General features: G+C 36.7%; 5 protein-coding genes across 14 annotated transcripts in view; 3 read left to right on the forward strand and 2 right to left on the reverse strand.

Moving 5' to 3' along the window:
- kmt2bb (lysine (K)-specific methyltransferase 2Bb) overlaps positions 1-1,715 on the reverse strand; it is a 32,383-nt gene extending 30,668 nt beyond the window's left edge. For all 6 annotated transcript variants that reach the window (XM_032554192.1, XM_032554222.1, XM_032554215.1 and 3 more), the window contains exon 1: positions 1,380-1,715. In XM_032554192.1, the coding sequence (XP_032410083.1) occupies positions 1,380-1,688 (309 nt within the window). In that variant the 5' untranslated portion in view covers positions 1,689-1,715. The remainder of the gene's footprint in view (positions 1-1,379) is intronic.
- A 1,248-nt stretch (positions 1,716-2,963) lies between these two features.
- Positions 2,964-5,153, forward strand: psenen (presenilin enhancer, gamma-secretase subunit). 5 transcript variants are annotated; one of them, XM_032558800.1, is made up of 4 exons: positions 2,964-3,093; positions 3,465-3,546; positions 3,739-3,843; positions 4,680-5,153. In XM_032558800.1, exons 2-4 carry the CDS (start codon positions 3,486-3,488, stop codon positions 4,817-4,819), a joined length of 306 nt encoding a protein of 101 aa, XP_032414691.1. In that variant the 5' UTR covers positions 2,964-3,093; positions 3,465-3,485; the 3' UTR covers positions 4,820-5,153. The 5 variants fall into 5 exon arrangements, with proteins under 5 accessions (XP_032414691.1, XP_032414692.1, XP_032414693.1 ...); XM_032558801.1 differs by having other exon boundaries at positions 2,977-3,089; XM_032558802.1 differs by having other exon boundaries at positions 2,992-3,093; positions 3,468-3,546.
- Positions 5,154-6,338: 1,185 nt separating this feature from the next.
- hspb6 (heat shock protein, alpha-crystallin-related, b6) lies at positions 6,339-8,222 on the forward strand. Its single transcript, XM_032558799.1, has 4 exons — positions 6,339-6,580; positions 6,668-6,816; positions 7,144-7,266; positions 7,872-8,222. The coding sequence occupies exons 2-4, from the start codon at positions 6,670-6,672 to the stop codon at positions 8,028-8,030; spliced, it is 429 nt and encodes a 142-aa protein (XP_032414690.1). The 5' UTR covers positions 6,339-6,580; positions 6,668-6,669; the 3' UTR covers positions 8,031-8,222.
- Positions 8,206-13,791, reverse strand: proser3 (proline and serine rich 3). The gene is made up of 13 exons (XM_032558797.1): positions 13,427-13,791; positions 13,244-13,355; positions 12,657-12,916; positions 11,908-12,038; positions 11,705-11,766; positions 11,246-11,331; positions 11,033-11,166; positions 10,661-10,896; positions 10,061-10,581; positions 9,298-9,439; positions 8,867-9,017; positions 8,656-8,737; positions 8,206-8,504 (listed from the first exon to the last, which is right to left on the reverse strand). Exons 1-13 carry the CDS (start codon positions 13,435-13,437, stop codon positions 8,453-8,455), a joined length of 1,980 nt encoding a protein of 659 aa, XP_032414688.1. The 5' UTR covers positions 13,438-13,791; the 3' UTR covers positions 8,206-8,452.
- A 92-nt stretch (positions 13,792-13,883) lies between these two features.
- Positions 13,884-18,057, forward strand: lin37 (lin-37 DREAM MuvB core complex component). Its single transcript, XM_032558798.1, has 9 exons — positions 13,884-14,322; positions 14,608-14,683; positions 14,768-14,815; positions 14,944-14,973; positions 15,158-15,243; positions 15,380-15,540; positions 16,185-16,316; positions 16,434-16,504; positions 17,634-18,057. Exons 1-9 carry the CDS (start codon positions 14,289-14,291, stop codon positions 17,719-17,721), a joined length of 726 nt encoding a protein of 241 aa, XP_032414689.1. The 5' UTR covers positions 13,884-14,288; the 3' UTR covers positions 17,722-18,057.
- Positions 18,058-19,078: the final 1,021 nt, after the last annotated feature.

The raw sequence follows: 19,078 nt of genomic DNA on the forward strand, positions 1-19,078 counted from the left end.
AGAAGTAGGATCCATGTCTCTGTGAATGCAGCAGAATAACTATTGTATGGTTATTACAGTTAAATATTTATTTTATTTCAAGGTAGTAAGGTTGGTATTACACACTTAATAATGTGTTTTAAGAAAAATACAGAACCATGATTTAGTAAAAATAGCCTTTAGGAGTTTGAATGGTGAAACATAAGCATGCCTGACAGTCAGGCTGGAACAGTGCATTATTGTATGCGGCTGTGATTTTCTATCACTGCATAATCTTTTCTTTGCACTACATAAATATACATGTGCATAAAAAATTACTTTAAAAAGCAGTTCATACCATGAAATCAGACTTAAAGCTTTACTAATACCACATAATCAGTGACCACCGGGGAAATAATTCAAATTAATGTAATAGTCAAGGTCTACACCATTTTTACAATCCAATGCAAACTCAGAACTCTGCGTTAAGGAAAAACCCATGCTTTAGTTAATGATGGTCACGCCTTCACTGATGTTATAAAAGCTACAACGAAACGTTAGTCTGTAATCAACAACTCCCTCCAAACACTTACAATGCTCTTTATACCTGCAGTTGGGTCTTGAAGAAGACCTAATAAATAAGGATCACTCACTATTAGTTGCGCTTCAGCCCTTAAATGTGTGAGACCAACATGTGTGGCAGTGACTTTGGCACACTTCTGTAGATCCATTTAAACATGCCCTGTTTGCTAACCTTGGCTAACAGCTAGCTAACCCGAAACGATTTACTCCCCTGTGACAGTTAAGGAGCTTTATAGCCACAATATAAAATGTTATGTAACTGTTTATATGCACTTTATACTTTGCCAAACGCAAGACGTGTCTTATTTAAGCAGACTTTAGAAAAGCATATAGCAAACATAGTTAGCGGCTACTCTCTGCAGAGTACGAAGGCGCTAGGCTTCCTGCTCTTTGTGTTGGCTATTAGCAGGCTAGCAGATATTATGGCCCTGTAACGAAAGGGCCATACGTAGAATAACTGCGGCGCATGTTTACAAGTGCCCACTCTGCATTTAAAAAAATATTAAGGTTATCAATTTTTTACTTTTATTTTTTTATTCTTGGAGATCAACTCGGAGCCCCATGCTAATGTGACTTTAAAAAGATCTGCTGTCAGAATTAAAGTGGCATTTTGTGTTTGGAGTATTCAAATGGAAAGCTCAACTAGGCTAACACTGGTGATACCGTTTAGCTTGAAGCTAAAGTTAACGCTAGCCTGCCAATGGGATGTTGACATTTCTCCATGGCACTAACCAGTCATACAGCCGTGAAAAGCACTCATTCTTGCGCATAGACCGATCACACTAAATGCGTCAATTTTGAACACATCACCCACTTCCTTAATGAGTACGGGACCTTACCTCTTCACTTCCACTAGAGCTATATCCAGCCTGACCGAGGATCTTGTGGCTTGCCTCGATCCCGAGTAGACGCAAGTGCGACTGGTCTTCATTTAACGAAAGAGCCAGGTTTGCGGGCCTTGGCCCTCCGTTAGTCACATCATCAGCTTCTGAGCTTGATCGCCCGAGTTGCCATCGCTTCTCAGAGCGCAAACGACTGCGCGAAGACCAAGGCCGACCGGGGAAACGACCTCTGGCCGTAGCAGTTCCACCTTGGCCTCCTACGGCAGCCGCGGTTGCTGATCCGCATCCCGCTGCCGCCGCCATCATTGCTTCAACAACAACACACACCGACGGCTAGCAGTTCGAGGGGGAGACAAGAGGGAAGGCGCGAGATGGGAGGGGGGAGCCGCAATGATACAAGGGAAACTGAGTTTTTTTGTTTTTGTTTTTTTCACTTAGTGGAGCGTCAGTGGCATTTACAATATCCATCTAAATTGAACAACTTTGTTAGCTCCAATGGACATTAAAAATACTGATACATTAAAATCAAATACTGAAGGGTTAAAAGTTAAAAAATTTTAATGGTTCAGATGTAACCTACTTTTTCAGTGGTGATAAACGATTTTAAAAGCTTGCGTAATTAATTAAATAAAACGGAGAAATGATTAAATAAAGATATAGTAATTAGAAAATGACCGATAATGCTGATGTTAACACAATTTCTTTTGTAAGATTAAAACATAACTTCATTGTTGTCTTACCAGATGACCATATACTGCATATTTCATACCACAAAAACAGAGGAATATTGAAGAGGTGCATGAAAATCCTAAATACAATTTCTCAGAAGATTATGTAAGACCAATGCAAATAATTGTAAATAAGGATGTTTTTGGCCTAATAATGACGTAAATACTTATGGGAAAACCTGAACTGACATTTGTCACAAAAGGTTATTGACATTCTCCTCAAGGAGTTCACTGTTTACTTTTTATATTTGATTTACTTCACTTTTTTGATGCCTGTCAAAAAAGTTATGCTCTTGTATTGTTCAATGAAAAAGCTGCATTTGATTCTAAGAGAAGAAATTGCTAAATTGTATGTAAACTATGTAAAATGAAGACATTATATAAGTTAAATGAACGAGTAGTTAATAAATTAAATGTATGGTAAGTTTTTACACCAATAAAACGTCTACACCTTTTATTGGTGTAAACATTTGTCCTCCTTCCAAGAACACTCATGAGTCTCAGACTCTCAATATCTAGTCTTCGGGGAAATATATGACATTCCAGGTTGGTCGGAATTTCCATCAAAGAGACATGAACATTTAAATTCTGTGGAGAATGTATGAAATGGTATAGCTACTAGTTGTAAAACGTTTTTGAAAGATAAAATATATTGGTTTTTTTCCTCTACATTTAAATTAAAGAATCTAGTCTCCAAAAGTTAATGTTTTTCTCCCCTTAGGGGTATTTGACATTTTCTCATTATATTTATAAATTTGGGAACAAACCTTCATTGTGTGTGTGTGTGTGTGTGTGTGTGTGTGTGTGTGTGTGTGTGTGTGTCTCCTTCGTCTGTACACTAGGTGGTAGTATTAATTCTAATACTGACTTGTGACTGCTCAAAACAGAAGAAAGGTGATAAGGAAAACGACGAAGAAGAGGGGATTGAGGAAGTGTTTATTTACTCGGTTCTCATTTTCAAGAGTTAGCCTTGAAGACTGTAGGTATGACAGGACGTTATTATAAAAAATATTGTTAATGTATGTTTAACATGATTTAAAAGACGTTGCCAAAGTGGATTACGGTCGTTTTTTTTTCGAAGATGACGTAACTGTTAGCAAAATGCTAACATTACCTGAGGCTATTTCAAGTCACTTGACAGTGGTTTAGTACATTTCTAAACAAGGTTCTCTAGTATATGTATTACGCTCAAGGTCTTTGATAAAGCTGGTTTGCTTTGCTAATTCAGTGGTTAGTCATCTTTTAAACGTAGCTAATATTGCCATGTTCAGTTTTCTCAAGTTTTATTTCTGTTAGCTATACCAAAGTGGAGCTAGCTCTAAACATCTCCTTGGAACTTTGTTTCTTCCTTCAGCAGGACCACTGTGCGTTTACCATGAACCTGGAACGACTTCCCAACGAAGAGAAACTCACCCTTTGTAGGAAATATTACTTGGGTAAGAAATATTTGATAGGAATGCAAGCAGCTTTACTTGTCAATATATAGCAGTTGTAACAGTCCATTATAGAGCCCAAACATGGAAACGGGAAGGGTGGATTACATATTAAGTCCAGGAGTAATGTATTCGTGTCATAGCATGATTTGGTTTCCTATACCTTTAAATACTTGTGTTTTCTTGTGTTTTCAGGTGGTTTTGCTCTTCTTCCTTTCCTGTGGCTTGTAAACGTTGTTTGGTTTTTTAAGGAAGCATTTATGAAGCCGCCCTTCACTGAACAGACCCAAATTAAAACATGTAAGTTTCATGGACATTTTGGTGCAGAGTAATTCAAATTAACTAGAATTTAGTTAAATGCGTAAAAACATATTGGTAGGTATTTTAGCAAAATTTCACAATGGATTATTTATTAAAACAAAAAAAAACAAAACTCAAAAGAATATTGAAACAACTTTTTGTTATTAATGACCATGCATGCATGACCATGATATTATGGTCATGCATCTAGGTTCAAAATTAAGATAACTACATCATTTTAGATTCACGTTGAAACCTCTCAAAAAATCCCAAAAAAGCTTATTAAAATGTTCTATAATGAACATTTGATGCCAGATCTATACTTCTAAGCAGTGCAAACAGCCTCAATGTGCTGTTTGTTACAGCAAATCATCATATCACCGTTACAAGCAATAACGGAATATTCTACTATGGAACAAAATATGTTCAGTATTTTTTTTTTTTCAAATGAACATTACTGTTGGTCCTAATATCAGGATAAAAGTTATTTTATTTTTGTCAACTTATGACTTTGCATAGACTAATAATAGCGTACAAAGAAAATCACTAGATTTTTATTTTGTAAATAATAACCCTAAATAATTGTAAGGCTTGGTTTATTTAAATGGATTACTACCAGACCCACTGGTAGTAACATGCATACTTTTTACCGATGTTAGTCCATTGATGATAGCTTCATGATTATTTTTTTTTTAATCATGTACGGACTGGTGGTCTGAGTAATCAATCTTTAAAGCTCTCTTTCCATTTTTCCGCCTCAATACCAAGAAGTGTCCAGGGTAAATGATGTATAATACAAGTTTTTAATTAAAATACTTTCTCATTTTCTTTTCCAGATGTGAAGCGATCAGCACTGGGTTTGTTGTTTTGGGTCACAGTACTGACGACATGGATTACAATTTACCAACACTTCAGAGCACAGTGGGGGGAAGTGGGAGATTACCTTTCGTTCACAATTCCACTGGGCACGCCTTGAGACATTTGACCTCTGACCATCCTGGACCAAAGAGTTTTCTCTTTAATAAAGCAAAACAGATAAAAAATCGGTCTTTGTAACATTTATAACCTATACATTGTTGATACTGTAGAATTCATACATTTCTGTATGTTTTTAGTTTAGAGCCTTTTTTTTCTTTTTAGTATGAGCTAACAGTGTGTTGTCAGTGGATGAGCATTCAGATTTGTTTAGTTGAGAAAACTGATTTGATTTCACTGCTTTTTTTTTTTCTTTTTCTAAAATATTGCTAAAATGACCTTGTGCACTCAAGGTGATTTTTACTTTCTGACCAATAAATACCCTTAATCTATAATGCCTTACATTGTGTGTAAATTTTAAGGTGGGTTTGTGACTCTCTTCTATAAAAGCCACAACTTTAAATAAATAAAAAAGGGATTGTGGGACATAGTTACTCCAAAGTCATAACTATGAGGGAAAAATAGTAAATTTGACTTTGAGAATGAGTTTCAATGTCATTTTGATTTTTACTGTCAGTCATTCGTGAGATACAGTGTCAAAATGTCAAATCTGAATCAGAATTGAAATAAAATGTAGCAATGATTTTCAGTTATAATTATGAGATATAGTCATCAATTCAAGTTTTAATGCTGCAAGAGACAAAGTTGCATCATAACTGTGACTTTGAAAATCTTAAGGTATATATCTAAAACTGCCCTTTTAGAGAAGGTAGACATCTTATCTACCTTCATGATACATTTCTTTCTGCATCTATGAGCCTATGTTTTATTTTTCCTTATTGCTATATACCTCTCAGAGACCAGACAACCAGTGGCGCCTGTTATGAAACTCAATAACTTAATCCCTCCAAATGTCCCCTCTTGGCCATCATCCTGTATGAGTCATAGCATAATCGGGGCCACTTTTAGTCACAGTCAAAGCTTAGGTGCAAGGTTTAGCGTGGCTAGCAGGGAGAACATGTGCACATAACTGCTACATGTGTGAAGAAGAGTGAGGATCAACATGAGGTGCCACCCAATGAAACTGGCTTGTGGAAGTATTTTATTTTACTGTGCTGCACTGCTTATTTATCTTAGACATTTAAATGACCATATATCTTCACTATACGCACTTAGCAGCTTTTAGGATGTTCCTGAAAATGTATTTTGTTTAGTAATTCTAAAGAAAATACAGCTTGTAGGATATTCCTGGAAATGTTTTATTTAGTTTTTTTTTTTTTTAACTCCAACTTAATACTGCCCATCCTGTTATGCAACAGGTGATTGATGATGTGTCAGGTACAGAACGCGTGCTTCTACATGTGTCTAGGACCCACTCTTTTTTTGAATTTATTTTTAGAAGGATCCTCCCCAACAACCAACTTATCCCACAGTTGTTCTGATGACTACACACTAGTAACAGGTTTATATTCATGTCATCGACCCAATAAAGGAGGGCTGCAACAAACACTTTAATTGACAATAAGCCAGCAACAGCTGTGTCATTCCCAAAACTTATACTCATCTGTGAGTGGACGGGACACCCAAGGGTACACAGTCTGGAATGTGACAGAGGCAAGGTGCCTCAGAATGAATGCCCAAATCATTATGCAACTGCAGTATAAAAGAGCCTGTGACGGTCAGTCACGTTCAGCCCGGTCAGAGAAGGAAAACTGGAATCGGACAGATCGTTCCTCCTACTCAGGATAAGTGGGAACGTAGCACCAGGGGCTGGCCTTTCTCTTTTTGCTCACTTGTTAGATCAGAGAATATATAAGTGAAGGTAAGCTGCTCCTCTCTGAGCATTCATTGCGCTCTATGGAACTCTTTTGATTGTTCTTTTTAATGTTTGGTTTTTTTTACTTGTTAGACATGGATTTTATTGTGCCTCCCACTGTGACAACTGGTGGTATTCCATGGGAGAAGGTTTTACCTCCTCGGCTGAACGGGTCTCATGGCTATTGTAACTGGTCGCCATCATTACTGATTCCAGAGACGGAGAGTGTCAGCTCTGCAGAGGTAGGTCATTTCTTTAATCTAGAGTTTAAAAAAGCCAAATGCTTAATAACACTTCAGATAAGAATAAAATGTTACCAAAACAATCTACTGCCAATCTTAAAATCAAATCTTAGTTTCAATTAAACACATCTTATATTTCTTTTCATTAAACACAGAAGACTGAATCAGTTAAATGCCCTCAAGAAAAATCTTTCTCTTTTGTTTACACCATGCATGCTCAAATACATCAAATTCACACAAAATTCATCAAAGGAAATATGTATTTTTTGTGCAATAATCGTTACCCTTTTCAAAAACATCAGACATTATTTCAACTTGTGTTGACAGGTCTACTGTGATGAGATCGGATTTACAGTTCAAGTAGATGTGAAGCATTTCAACCCGGAGGACCTGCTGGTCAAAGTTGTGGGCGACTTTGTAGAAGTGCAAGGACAACACAAAGAGCTGAAGGTCTGTTTACTAAGAGGAACACTTTTTTTAAATCTAATTTTGACTGTATGGGTTAAAAGACATTCCCTTGTGTCACCCAATAAGAAAACATGACAAGTAATATGGTTGGCACACATTCTTCATGAAATCCTTCTTTAAATAACATGAATGAAAGAAGGAAGTAATGAGGTAAGGAATGAATGACAATGCAGGAAAGAAAAAGGTAGAAAGGAAATATAGAAGGATGAAGGAACAAAGGAATGCTAAAAAGAAAGTGAAGTTGAAAGGAAGAGCAGAAGATAAAGAACAAAAACACAGTGAAGAGGAAGGATAGAGGAAAATGGTAAAATACGTAGGACAGAAGGATGCTAAGAGTAAAGGTAGCCAAGATAACCTTTTTACAGATGGGATGTAGCATAATGTCTGTGAAAACAAATTTTCCTCCACACTTTTACTTCCCCAACCCCTCTTACCAGACTTGGAAAAATACTAAAATGAAAATCCTTTTATTTTACCATGTTTTTTTTTAAGAGTGTATTGGGAGCCCTGATGTAATCTTCCAACCAGAGCAAAATTTAAAATGACTGATTTATTCTTTAAACTTGTATTTAACTGTCTCCTGGCAGAAGGAGGGCCACGGCTTTACAACACTGCAGTTTAACCGTCGCTACCGAATCCCAAAGGGCGTGAACATCATGGCGCTGGAGTCAGCTGTCTCCCCTGAAGGCATTCTCATCATATCAGCCCCAATGCTGCAGATCGAAGGCACCAGATGCCTGACTTAACACAGAAGCCTCTCTCATCTTCGCCATATAAGAAAATAAAACAGCGGCCTTTATAAACACTGAGAGACAAAGCAGATTTACTCCCAACAGCACACAGCGTACCGAAATACCCATCTGTTTTGTTTTGCTCCTGGCACTGTTCTGATATTCCCCGCTCTTTGTGGTTTGTATATAAAGTACTCCTCTAGTGTTGCTCGTCGATCGTCCACAGTATTTCAACAAACAGCTCTCTGTAAATATTCCTAACTCACTGTTGAAGCTGCTATACCTTTGAGCAACATTTGTAAATGCACTATATTGTGATTGTAATTAATGCATATAGACATATTCCAAACTGTATGTTGAAATATTATCATATAAATAAACTTTATTTCAATATAAAACTGCAAAAAAAACAACAACAAAAAAACAGTCTGATTTGTTCAAGCCACTGCTTGTCCCTCCTGGAATTCATTCAGCCTCACGTCCACCTCTCTGAAAGAAGAAAGAGGAAACATCATCTTCACTGTGTCGATTTGATGAATGAATCTAATAAAAATCCAAAAGTATCGAAAATAAGATCAGGTCAGAAATGTAAGGCCATAAAAAAGCAAACTGATTAAACTATAGCTTTATTTAAATCTACCTTATCTGATCTTTCACCCATTTTCTCTGTTGGCGGAGGACTTGCAACAGAGGGTCATCTTCAAACTCTTTTTCATCAGAATCTGACACAAAATCCAGATGTACAGAAAGAAAGATTTGATGCTACAAGCATATGCAGGAGTTGTAAAGCAGTATTGGAATATAAATATTTCTTAGTCATTGCCTGGACTGCAACCAAGCCACAGGATTACCTTCAGCCTCTTGTAGCAGCTGTGAAATGACCTGCAGCGAGTTCTGTGTAACATTTAAAGGAACTGAAGGTGAGGAGATGTTTTTAGGAGTAGAAACGGATGAAACTGGAGTCTTCTGAGCCACCGTAGGGAACAAAACCTCTGAAACTACCTGTTAAAGTGCACCAAGAACAATACTTGATTCAGATTGCAAGTTGTAGTGTTAGTACACTAAACCACAAGATTTATTTTACACTGAACATATTAAAATGTGTGCTAGTGTGCAAATTTATTATTAACTGGTGAGTGATATAGGTGCTCTAACAGTAAATATGCACCCTGTCTACCCATTTTCGAGACAGGCAAGTATGCATGTAAGTAAAAGCAGAACTTGAACTGAGATTGTATTTTAGTAAGATTTAGAATAACGCTCAGCATGCACATTTACTCACCTGTCCTAAGGCAGAGTGAACTGGAGAGGACGGTGGTCCATGACCCCCACTGCAGCTTTCCTTTGGAACCGTCTTGCCTTCATCATGATGATGCTCTTTTACTGATGATGTGTTTTTTGGATTGCTCGAATTTGAAGAATCCCTAATTGAACAGCAATCACAGTAAACATGTTAACCAGCTAAAAAGAAAGCATTCATATTTCAATATACAGGTTTGCTTTAATCCCTTAGAATATCTGTGAAAAGCTGATGAATCAAATCAATCAAAAAGTGAAACTTATATTGACTGTTATGTTGAAACTTTTAAAAACAGAAATGGTCAATTGATGAGGACAGTATGCTTTAAAATGTCACTGCTAAACAAGCTTGTCATTCACAGAATGTTGTATGCAAGGATATTAATGGAAGATTGAGCTGAAAGAAAAACGGTGAATGACCAACTAAGACAATGAAGAACTTATAATTTAAGCAAAAAAAAAAAAACAACAAAAAGAACAATTGAAGCAAAGAAAACATATTGAGGGCATATCATGTAGAAAACATGGACATTCCTTTCAGTGGGATTCATTTCTGCTTAAAAAAGCAAATGGTCATTTTGAGAAACAGTTGTGGTTTTTTTTCCACAAGCCATTAATCTAACAATTTAATTAATATATACAGTATATGAGCTTGACTTTTAGAGCAGAGTTACAGTAATAATTGAACTTTAAGAAGATATTCAGGTTTACAGATCTACACCTGTAATAAGTTGTTCATATTTCACCTCACAGCTTTCCTCTGCTGCCTGGAAGGTAGGGCTGTCTTCTGGTCAGACTCTTTTGTCACCAGTTTCTTCTTCTTGTTCTTACGGAGTATTTTTTGCTGACTAGGACCATCTCCTTTTATGTTTCCAGAGGATGCATGCCGTGAGGCTGGCAAACGTTCTTTGACAGGCCCGTCACTGTTGGTTCTCAATAAGCTTTCTGAGACTTGGGTTTCTCTGTGGACAGCTTTGGTTTGGGGCTCAGGCAGCTTCTGTGAAATGCTTCGCTCATCATTAGCAAGAGTTGGCTGGTTGGGGCAGGGAAGGACATCACAGAGTAAGTGCATGTGAGCAGGAATATGGGAAAGAGTCTGGGTTTGAGACATCACAGAAGAAGAGGGAACACCAGCAGTAAGGAAGAGTGGAGAACTTAGAGCTGGAGCACCTCGTCTGTGGGCCTCAGTGGTTTCTGCTTGGGAAGAGGTCATGTGTGGATGTGCGTCGCTTTCTGAGAAGCGAGGAGGCTGGGAGCTCTGTTGATGCTACAGATTATACAACAAGGATTATAATTATGCTATTTTGTGTTTGACATAAAACAAATATACACTTTTAAAATCCAACCTTGTAAGGTTCTCCACTGACTGATTCATGGACCAAACTGGGGGCTTGCCAGCAGAAAGCAGAATCATGAAGCCCTGATTGCTTCATTGACTGGGACCACCCTCTAGCCTGCTCCATCTTTCTCCGTAATCGCCACTGGAACAAAATATCGTCCTCTGGGCGAGTGGGAGGTGTCATGGTGGGCATGACATATTTCTGAGAGGAGGCAGCAGCAGCTGGGTCTGGACAGATAGCCGCTGTAAACACAAAAAGCACAGTCGTAATGTTTGTAGTAACAAATGCAAGACAGGGTAAGGTTTCTTGCATCAACATCAACTAAAACTGAAAATTAATGGCTGCATTCAAAGATGTATTTCACATTATTTGCCTCACCATTAGTTGATTTCATCAAACTGGGAATCAAAGGCTGTCGCACTGGCTCGTTCACACTGATGGGAGAGGAGAAATCGGAGCAGCCTAGGCCATCTGAACTAACAGGAATGGACCCATCACTCGGACTACATTCGCTATTAGAAAGACAACAGTTTTATTTCAACTCAAGAACACTAACCACTTATCGGTACTGCTAGTTAATGCACTACACACCCTCTCAGTAGAAGTCTGCTTGCTCTTTCTTGAAGGTTTATTAATTCTGTATCATCATATTCCCCCTGAGAGCAGTCAGACCCGACCTGGGGAACAAAGAAAATTGTTTAGCCCTAAACAACAGAGTGAGTGAATACAAATACAATACAGCACTTTAGGAAAAACTAAATGATAAATCTCAAGAAACAAATTATCTGGCTTTCTAAGAAATGTCCTGGTAATTTTTGAAATCATTTTTAGAAACTATACATTTGACAACAGTAGGCTGAAGTGTGTATTTAATTATTAATAGTAGAACCTAAAGTGTCTACAACTAAGAGAGGTTTTAAATTAAAATAGAAGGTGAGCATGTAATTAGATAATTACAATCTGCAGTACACCTATTTTTTTCCTGTCCAGATGGTTAAGCGAATCTGGTTTCACAGTGTTTAATTTGAGTAAACTTATTAATGCACTCACATTTAAGAATATGTCATGTTGAGGCTGCGCATCTAGACTGTCAGTGGTAGAATCATGGCCGTCTTTCAGGGACAGGGAACATCCATTCATTGAAAAGAAACGTATATTATGTTTGTTAGAGAAAGAAAGAGCAAAATTCACAAGTTCATGGTTTATCCACATAAATACAGCAACAGAGAGTGTGCCTTTGTCTAGTGATTTACCTGGGTTTGAACTGGGGACTGATGAATGGATCATCCACCAAAACGGGATCTGTTCCTGCCCATCAGTAGAAATCATCTGTCGGCGCTCTGCTCGACTCTGAGGCCGACCATGACGAAAACGTTCTATGTATCTGTAAAAGTACGTATTAGTACTTCCCAAAGCAAAAATATATATGTATATATACTTACAGTGAGTTGGACAAGTATTCATAGTCCTTGAACATTTTGTCACATTATCACCACAAAACTCAAAGGGGATGCTCCTTCAGCAGAGATAAGGAAGCTTCTGATTTGAATTGACAGTGAGATGGATTGTGCTAAATGTTGAACAAGTCAGGAAGATAGTCTGTTAGAGGATGTAGAAGATTTTGAAACAGGTGTGAACATTCACCTTCCACAAGACAACGACCCGACTCTCCATCCAATTTGACTGAGTTATTTCCAAAGATGAACAAGGAAAAAATCGGTCACTATTTGTACAAGTATGTCAACAGACCTGCAGCTGTTATTGCAAGAAAACATGGTTTTACATATTTCTGTGTAACTAGGAAATGCCACTCTTTCTTGATTTTTATTTGTAAACGCTTTTTCTGCCAGTTCACATTTAAGATCTCACTTTTCAAGTTTAGCACATAAGTTCAGACAAAATACACTGAAATTTGTGGTAATAACATGAGAAATGTGAAAAATTTGAGGACTATGAAAACGTCTGCAAGGCACTGTAATTAGGAAAACAATGGGAAACATACTTTGCGAGTACAGAATCCTCCTTCACTCCAGATGGAACTGTGGATATCTCTAATTTTGTAGAGAGTTGTGGCAACATTTCAGGGATATCAGCATTACCCTCAGGAGAGGATCCACATTCGGTAGAGGGCCAGATCTCGGTAAATACATGCTGTCCATCACTGGAGGGAAAATTATGAATTTCATACAGCTGTTGGCTTTCCCGGCTTAGAGAGCGAGGTGGACTATTAGAGGTCTGATGTAAACGAACAGGACTTAGAGTCTGTAAAAGACAAAAACAGACCAAAAAAGTGAGACGTTGTATTAGTAGATCAAGTCAATTAGAGATAAATTAAATTCCATTTTAATTCAATCTTAATTAGAACACAACAGTTGAATTTGGTGTATTATCCAAATCGACAAAAATATATCTGGTTAAGGCAGCCTTGCGGATGACAACATAAGATTAAACCCCTACTGAGCGAGAAAAAGATTAAGTTCTACACACTAAAATAATGCAGGAAGAGCTGCAAATGATGAGATAGAGGGGTTTTAAGGTCCAGTCTGCAAATCAATTGTGTATATGTTAGTAGCTGTATTTTAAACATACAATTTTCTTCTCTTTTTTTGACAGGGACTTCTTGCGTGATGGGTAGTAGTGTGCCCTCGTCTTCACCGTGGGTACAGGTGGGAATGGATTCTGCCTCGTAAACAGTGGTCCGCTAAAATACAACAAATTTTACTTACTGTAATTTCTAATTACAAAAGTAAAAATGTGCCGATTGCTTCTTACCTGGATTTCATAGCAACTTCAAGATGTCACAGTTTAGTTAACAGTTAGCTTAACACTAACACAAATTAACGTCAGTATAAAAAATATTGATTTGCAACTCGACAAGCCACTTTTGCAGCGCTTGTCTGACCTTGTAGTCAATAGTTACCATGGAAGCAAACGCAGGATGGAACGAAATAGCTTATGTAAATACACACAGCACGTTAAAGTCCTGCTTAACGTCAAATATAATCTTAAACAAAAAACATCACTTTAAAACGGTCTGCTTTTAAAAAAAGAAAAACTAGCAGAAGCTCTCGAGTCTGTCGATAGAAGCACAAGACATGTTTACTGCTACGTTTGTTCACTCACCAGCCAATAGACGACGAGAAAATTTTGATTGAGGTATGGTTTGTCCAATCACAGATGATACATTGTTCACACAGGCACCAATCGGGTGATTGGAGACCGGCAGCGCGCGGAAGAGGAAAGCCAGCTTCGAGCTTGTCAAAAACAAGCTAACTTAGCAACGGTAGTTGAGCTAGTACCTTTTATTCTCCGAAACAGTAATAAACGAAGTAAGGTATTTATAGGTAATAATATGTAATTGTTTTGGAGCTACTAGAATAACACATTTTTAGTATAAGTGTCTGTATTTAGAATTTAGATTTTGGAGTCGCTTTAACAGTTTATGTAGGCTAATGAAGAAGGGTGGCTAACTGGCTGAACAACTAACCGTAGCTAACTGGCTAACGTTGCTGTTACCGAGCAATCAACAAGAGGTCGTTGTTAGCTCAGAGACCCCGTATATCTCTGTTAGAGATACAAAACAGCTGTTTTAAGTCTGTTTTTCTGAGCAGTCCGTGGGAGTAAACTGAACAAAATGCACCACGTCAAGATAAAAACAGAAAGGCCAGGTAAGACATTCATAATTATAAAACTTAATAAAGTTGCCACCAATCACAAAATAAAGTACTTCGGTAATACTGTTTTGTATTTTACATTATTATTGTATTATTAAAATTACTTGAACATGATTTGTGTTTGCTTTTCATAAAGTGTAGAAAACATGGGAAAACTAAAATTGTACATTTATATTTATTTTGCATCTCCGCTAATATCGTGATTTAAAAAAAAACACCCCTTTCTAAATCTCAGTGTATTTGTTGATTACTGTTTTATGAATAATTTTGCTTCTTTAGATCTGGAGAGCACAGGTGCTCGCGGCAGGTTGGATGCGGTGCTAAAGGGTCTTGTAGAAAAGAGTGAAAATGAAAGGTTTGTAAATTATAATCAATATATTGATTATCACAACCGTGAAAACTTTTGATGCTAACAGTTGTTTTTCTGCACTTTAAACAGAGAACCAAATGAAGACCCAGGAAAGTTGTCAGTGGATACTTTAAGCAAGTATGGACTAGTATTAATTTATTCTTTCACTTTATTAAACGTGGATATCTTTTTACCTTCACATTATTGCACCTTTGTGTCAGTATTGTTGCATTGTAGTCATCCAATGGCCTCTCTGCTCATTTTAGAGATTTGTCTCCGTCATCTGCTGGAAAAAGGTAAATGTGTCTTTTGATGAACATAAACATGTTTCTCCTTTTATGTCCAGATAAAGTTTTGCACCACAAATCCATAAATTACATTTATTGCTTATTATTTATTATTAAATGTTTTGGACAGTCCTACACGTAGGTCCTAATGGTTAAATGAGTTTTTGTTGTTGTTTTTTTACTTCATTTTCAGACCTTCAGCAAGATTTCCACAGCACAGAAGGAAGAAAAGAAAGGAGATGGATGAGGGCATCCCAGAGACCAATCAACATAAACAGAGTAAATTAAATGCAGATATTAATACAATGACAGATTATTAATTGTACCTAATTTGTTATTGGTCCATTTATCTATTTACTGTATAGACATCTTTTTATATGTCCTTGTATTTTCTGCCCTTCTCCCTTTTATTTAGATGCATACATTATTAAGTTGTTTGATCGCAGTGTTGATTTAGCTCAATTCAACACCACCACCCCACTGTATCCAATCTGCCGATCCTGGATGAGAAACAATCCTTCCTTTAGGGAACCCGCAGCTTCTCCAAGCTCCCCTCAAAGCATACCAGAAGAGGAGGTGGGACTGTAAATAAGTTTGTCACTTTTATTTTGTTCATCACACACAAGCATTAACAAAAAAATAGAGGAGTAAACTCTGGATGTTTATGTTGATGGGTTTTTTTTGACTGTTTTTTAAAAAAAACATTGCTAAAGCATTGGTTAGGTAAATGTTTTTCTTTCTCTCAGTCATAATAGATACTTTCTTTGAATCCATTTCCCATTACCTTCTTCATCTCATGTTTGAGGTTTCATGGAAACCAAGTCAGAACAAAAGGAGGCAGATGCAGAAAAAAATGACTAAAAACTCCTATGATTCTTGTAGTTTTTAGAAATGAAAAGAAAAGTGGTCATGTTCAAAGTGGGCAATTATGTAGTCAGTTTTAATAATGTCTAGATAACCCTGTGAATACTAGAAACCTGACTTTTGGAAATCTCAACTTTGCAAAGCATTTTTTGCCACGTATTTGGAAGCAAATAGCTAAACATTTCAGTTGGGCCAAATATCTATTTTCATGTGGACAGAGATTTATTCGCAGTTTAGTTAAGGTTGTTTTTAGGAGGTGACACGTTTGTTAAAGCCAATCTCTGTATTATTACATTAGAATAGCTTCAATGAGAACTTATTAATTTAGTTTTAATTTAGAAAATTTGTTTTTTTAGGTCACAGACATGATGAATGGCAAAGGTCAGAATGTGTACCGACTTCCTCCTCCATCTGCCTGTCCAGTGAGCCCCTCTGGTGAACTCATCAATCTCAGGATCCCACAGACTGAAAAACCCACTATTTCCAAGGTTCTAAAATTATTATTTCAATGATATTTTTTTCTTTTTCAATTTTACTGGGAAATGGAAGTTCAAATCTCTACTTGCATATTACCTGTGATGAATAAAGTTGCTCTCTTTGCACAGTTCACAGAGGTTCCCGTATCAGGAGCTCTCATCAGTGACCACATGGAACGTTGGAAAAAGATAAGACAGAAGTAAGTCCTTCATGAGCTGTTTTAGACCCTTTCTTATTGTTTTTGGAAAGATTTATTCTTGCTCAGAAACAGTCATGATAGTTCAAGATTCACTTTCAGTGTTATCTGGGACTGTAGTTAATCTGATTCAGAATTCTTTTACCAGTACTTATTGGTTAAGTTATGGTTAAGCAAGTATTGGGAAAGCTATCTGTTTTGAAGGTAAAGGGTGATTGTCAAAAACATATATGATTAAATAAATTAATTGTGGACAACCTGCCCATGAAAGAATTAACCAGCATTTCCAAGAGATAAATGCATAACTAGAAAGTTATGGGGAGTTGAAATATAAAACTTTTGAGAGCTTGAGTTTGCCTTTAAACTTTGAACACTCCCAGCTGCCCTCAGGCCTCCAACAAAATAGCTCCACAGCTGGTGCCATGGAAACTAAATGATGTCTTTAAAGATTTTTTCCAAAATTTCAGGATTAACACTTGCACCTACCTTCCTGAGAAGTGGAAAAAACACATTATTCTACAGCAAATCAAAAAAATATATTTTAAAAGAATTTGTAAATCAAAGAAAGTCAATGCAAAGATCTTAAATCAGAATGATGTGAGGAAGATATTGTTTATTTGAAATGACTTCCTCACAAATGAGAGTCTGTTATACCAAATAGGTTTCCCATGATCCCTACACATCATAAGTGATGAAAGTTGCGCCATGGGGAAAATCTAATTTTGGGAATTCTTCAGAGCTTCCACAGTGCTCCTTTTTTCCACAGTTGTTCAGTAACTGAAATAAGCAGAAGGGGAAAGAAATGGGGTGATAAGGTCAACTGTGTTTGGGTAACCAGTTGTGGTGCAATTGTTTTCAGTAAAAACATTTTGAGAAATGACAGTGTTTCCCATTTGTCTTCAAAAGAAACGTGTCTTCAGTTCCCCACATTTTTCACATACCACAGATATTTTAGATGCAAGAATATTATTTGTGAAATTTTCATAAAATGAGAACAGTGTAAATGCTAGCAAATAATAGCTGCAAGCTAGTATTACAACAAAAACAATGTCTTTTAAAAATAATTAAATACATCACAATTAACACTTTTTAGAAGAGTTTTATATTTAGAAGTTTTTTTTTCTTGCCGTAGATGGAAGGAATGCTCCAATAAAAACCAGATGAGATACAGTGAGAGCATCAAGGTTCTGAAGGAAATGAAGGATCTCTATGACCACTGACTGCCTGCCTTGTATTTGTTAGCTGCAGAATGGACTCTCCACAGTTGGAAAGGAGCCATGCATTCATATTTCATGTTCGATGACTCCTGCATACAACCATAGATGAGTAGAACAAAATAGCAGAACTTTGAACCTTAATAGACTTTTTGTCCCTTAAGTTACAGAAATGATATTTTCAATTTCCTGTGTGGGGGTATGTTGGAGTGTCAGACCTGATACCCAAGTACATTTTGTGTAAATGTCTAAATAAATGACTTTTGAGGTAGTATTTTTCTCACACACATACTGGCACGTTCTTGATATAATCCAAAAATGATTAAAGTCTACTGTAATGTATTCCTGTGTTTGTGGTTTTTGTTTATTTTTTGTCTATTAGATAAATCTTTGTAACAAAAAAATTAGAGGTGAAATGGTTGGTTATTTTCTAAGCACACACAAGTTATCCATACTGATTTTTTTTTTCTTGGAACATGCTTGATTTTTCTTTTTCTTTATCATGACTAATTGTAAGAGCTCAGTTTCATTATTCTGCAAGTGGGGAAGCCCCAAAAATCGAGTGTTCTCATTCGTTATCTCTATTGCAACGGACCTGATTAGATATCAGGTAACAGAACCAAAAAACATGCAACATTTCTTGGAATTATTAAAAACTTCTGATTGCTGCAGCAACAAATTACTGCAGCATTTCACCGAAGTGTCATTTCACTTCAGACTGAAGTTAACATACTGGACTTTTGTCTCGTTGGCCTGCTGTGTATTTCTCCCATAATTGTTAGTTTTACTGCTATAATGGTAGAATTACAATAAGTGTAACTACATAGATGCAAAGTTCAATTTCATTTGGTGGTTGTGGTCATTGTGTACTTGACTTTATCTTGTACCAATGGTTTATATGTAATTCTCTGCCCGATATACAGTAGAAAGATGTAGTTATGTCTTTTTTTCCAAAATTGCCTGTTCACTTTAAAGAGAACACAGACTCATTAAGTCAGTTTGTTTCAGTACTTGTATCCAATTCAAATTCCAGAGTTTCAGTTCATTATGTTCATGTTCAACCCTATACTAGACACATGCAGGTCCCATTTACACAACCAGATGCAGTATTTTACCCTACTGCTTATGTTTCAGATCACATGGTCTAATCTTACAAACAGGAAGTCTAGCATAAACCTCTGTGGTGTGATGTAAGATAACGTGCTGTTGAGCATGTGAGTAACATTCTTATAAATAAGCTCACAAAAGTTGTTCAACAGATTTTGATTCAGTATTCTTTTTATTATGCCTAAATCTGAATTGTGGGATTGTAAAATGGAGCCCATTATTGTTATAACTCTATAAATAAGCATGTGTGGACAAA

The sequence above is a fragment of the Xiphophorus hellerii genome, chromosome 3 (genome assembly GCF_003331165.1).
Source record: "Xiphophorus hellerii strain 12219 chromosome 3, Xiphophorus_hellerii-4.1, whole genome shotgun sequence".
In the NCBI taxonomy this organism is placed as follows: Eukaryota; Metazoa; Chordata; class Actinopteri; order Cyprinodontiformes; family Poeciliidae; genus Xiphophorus; species Xiphophorus hellerii.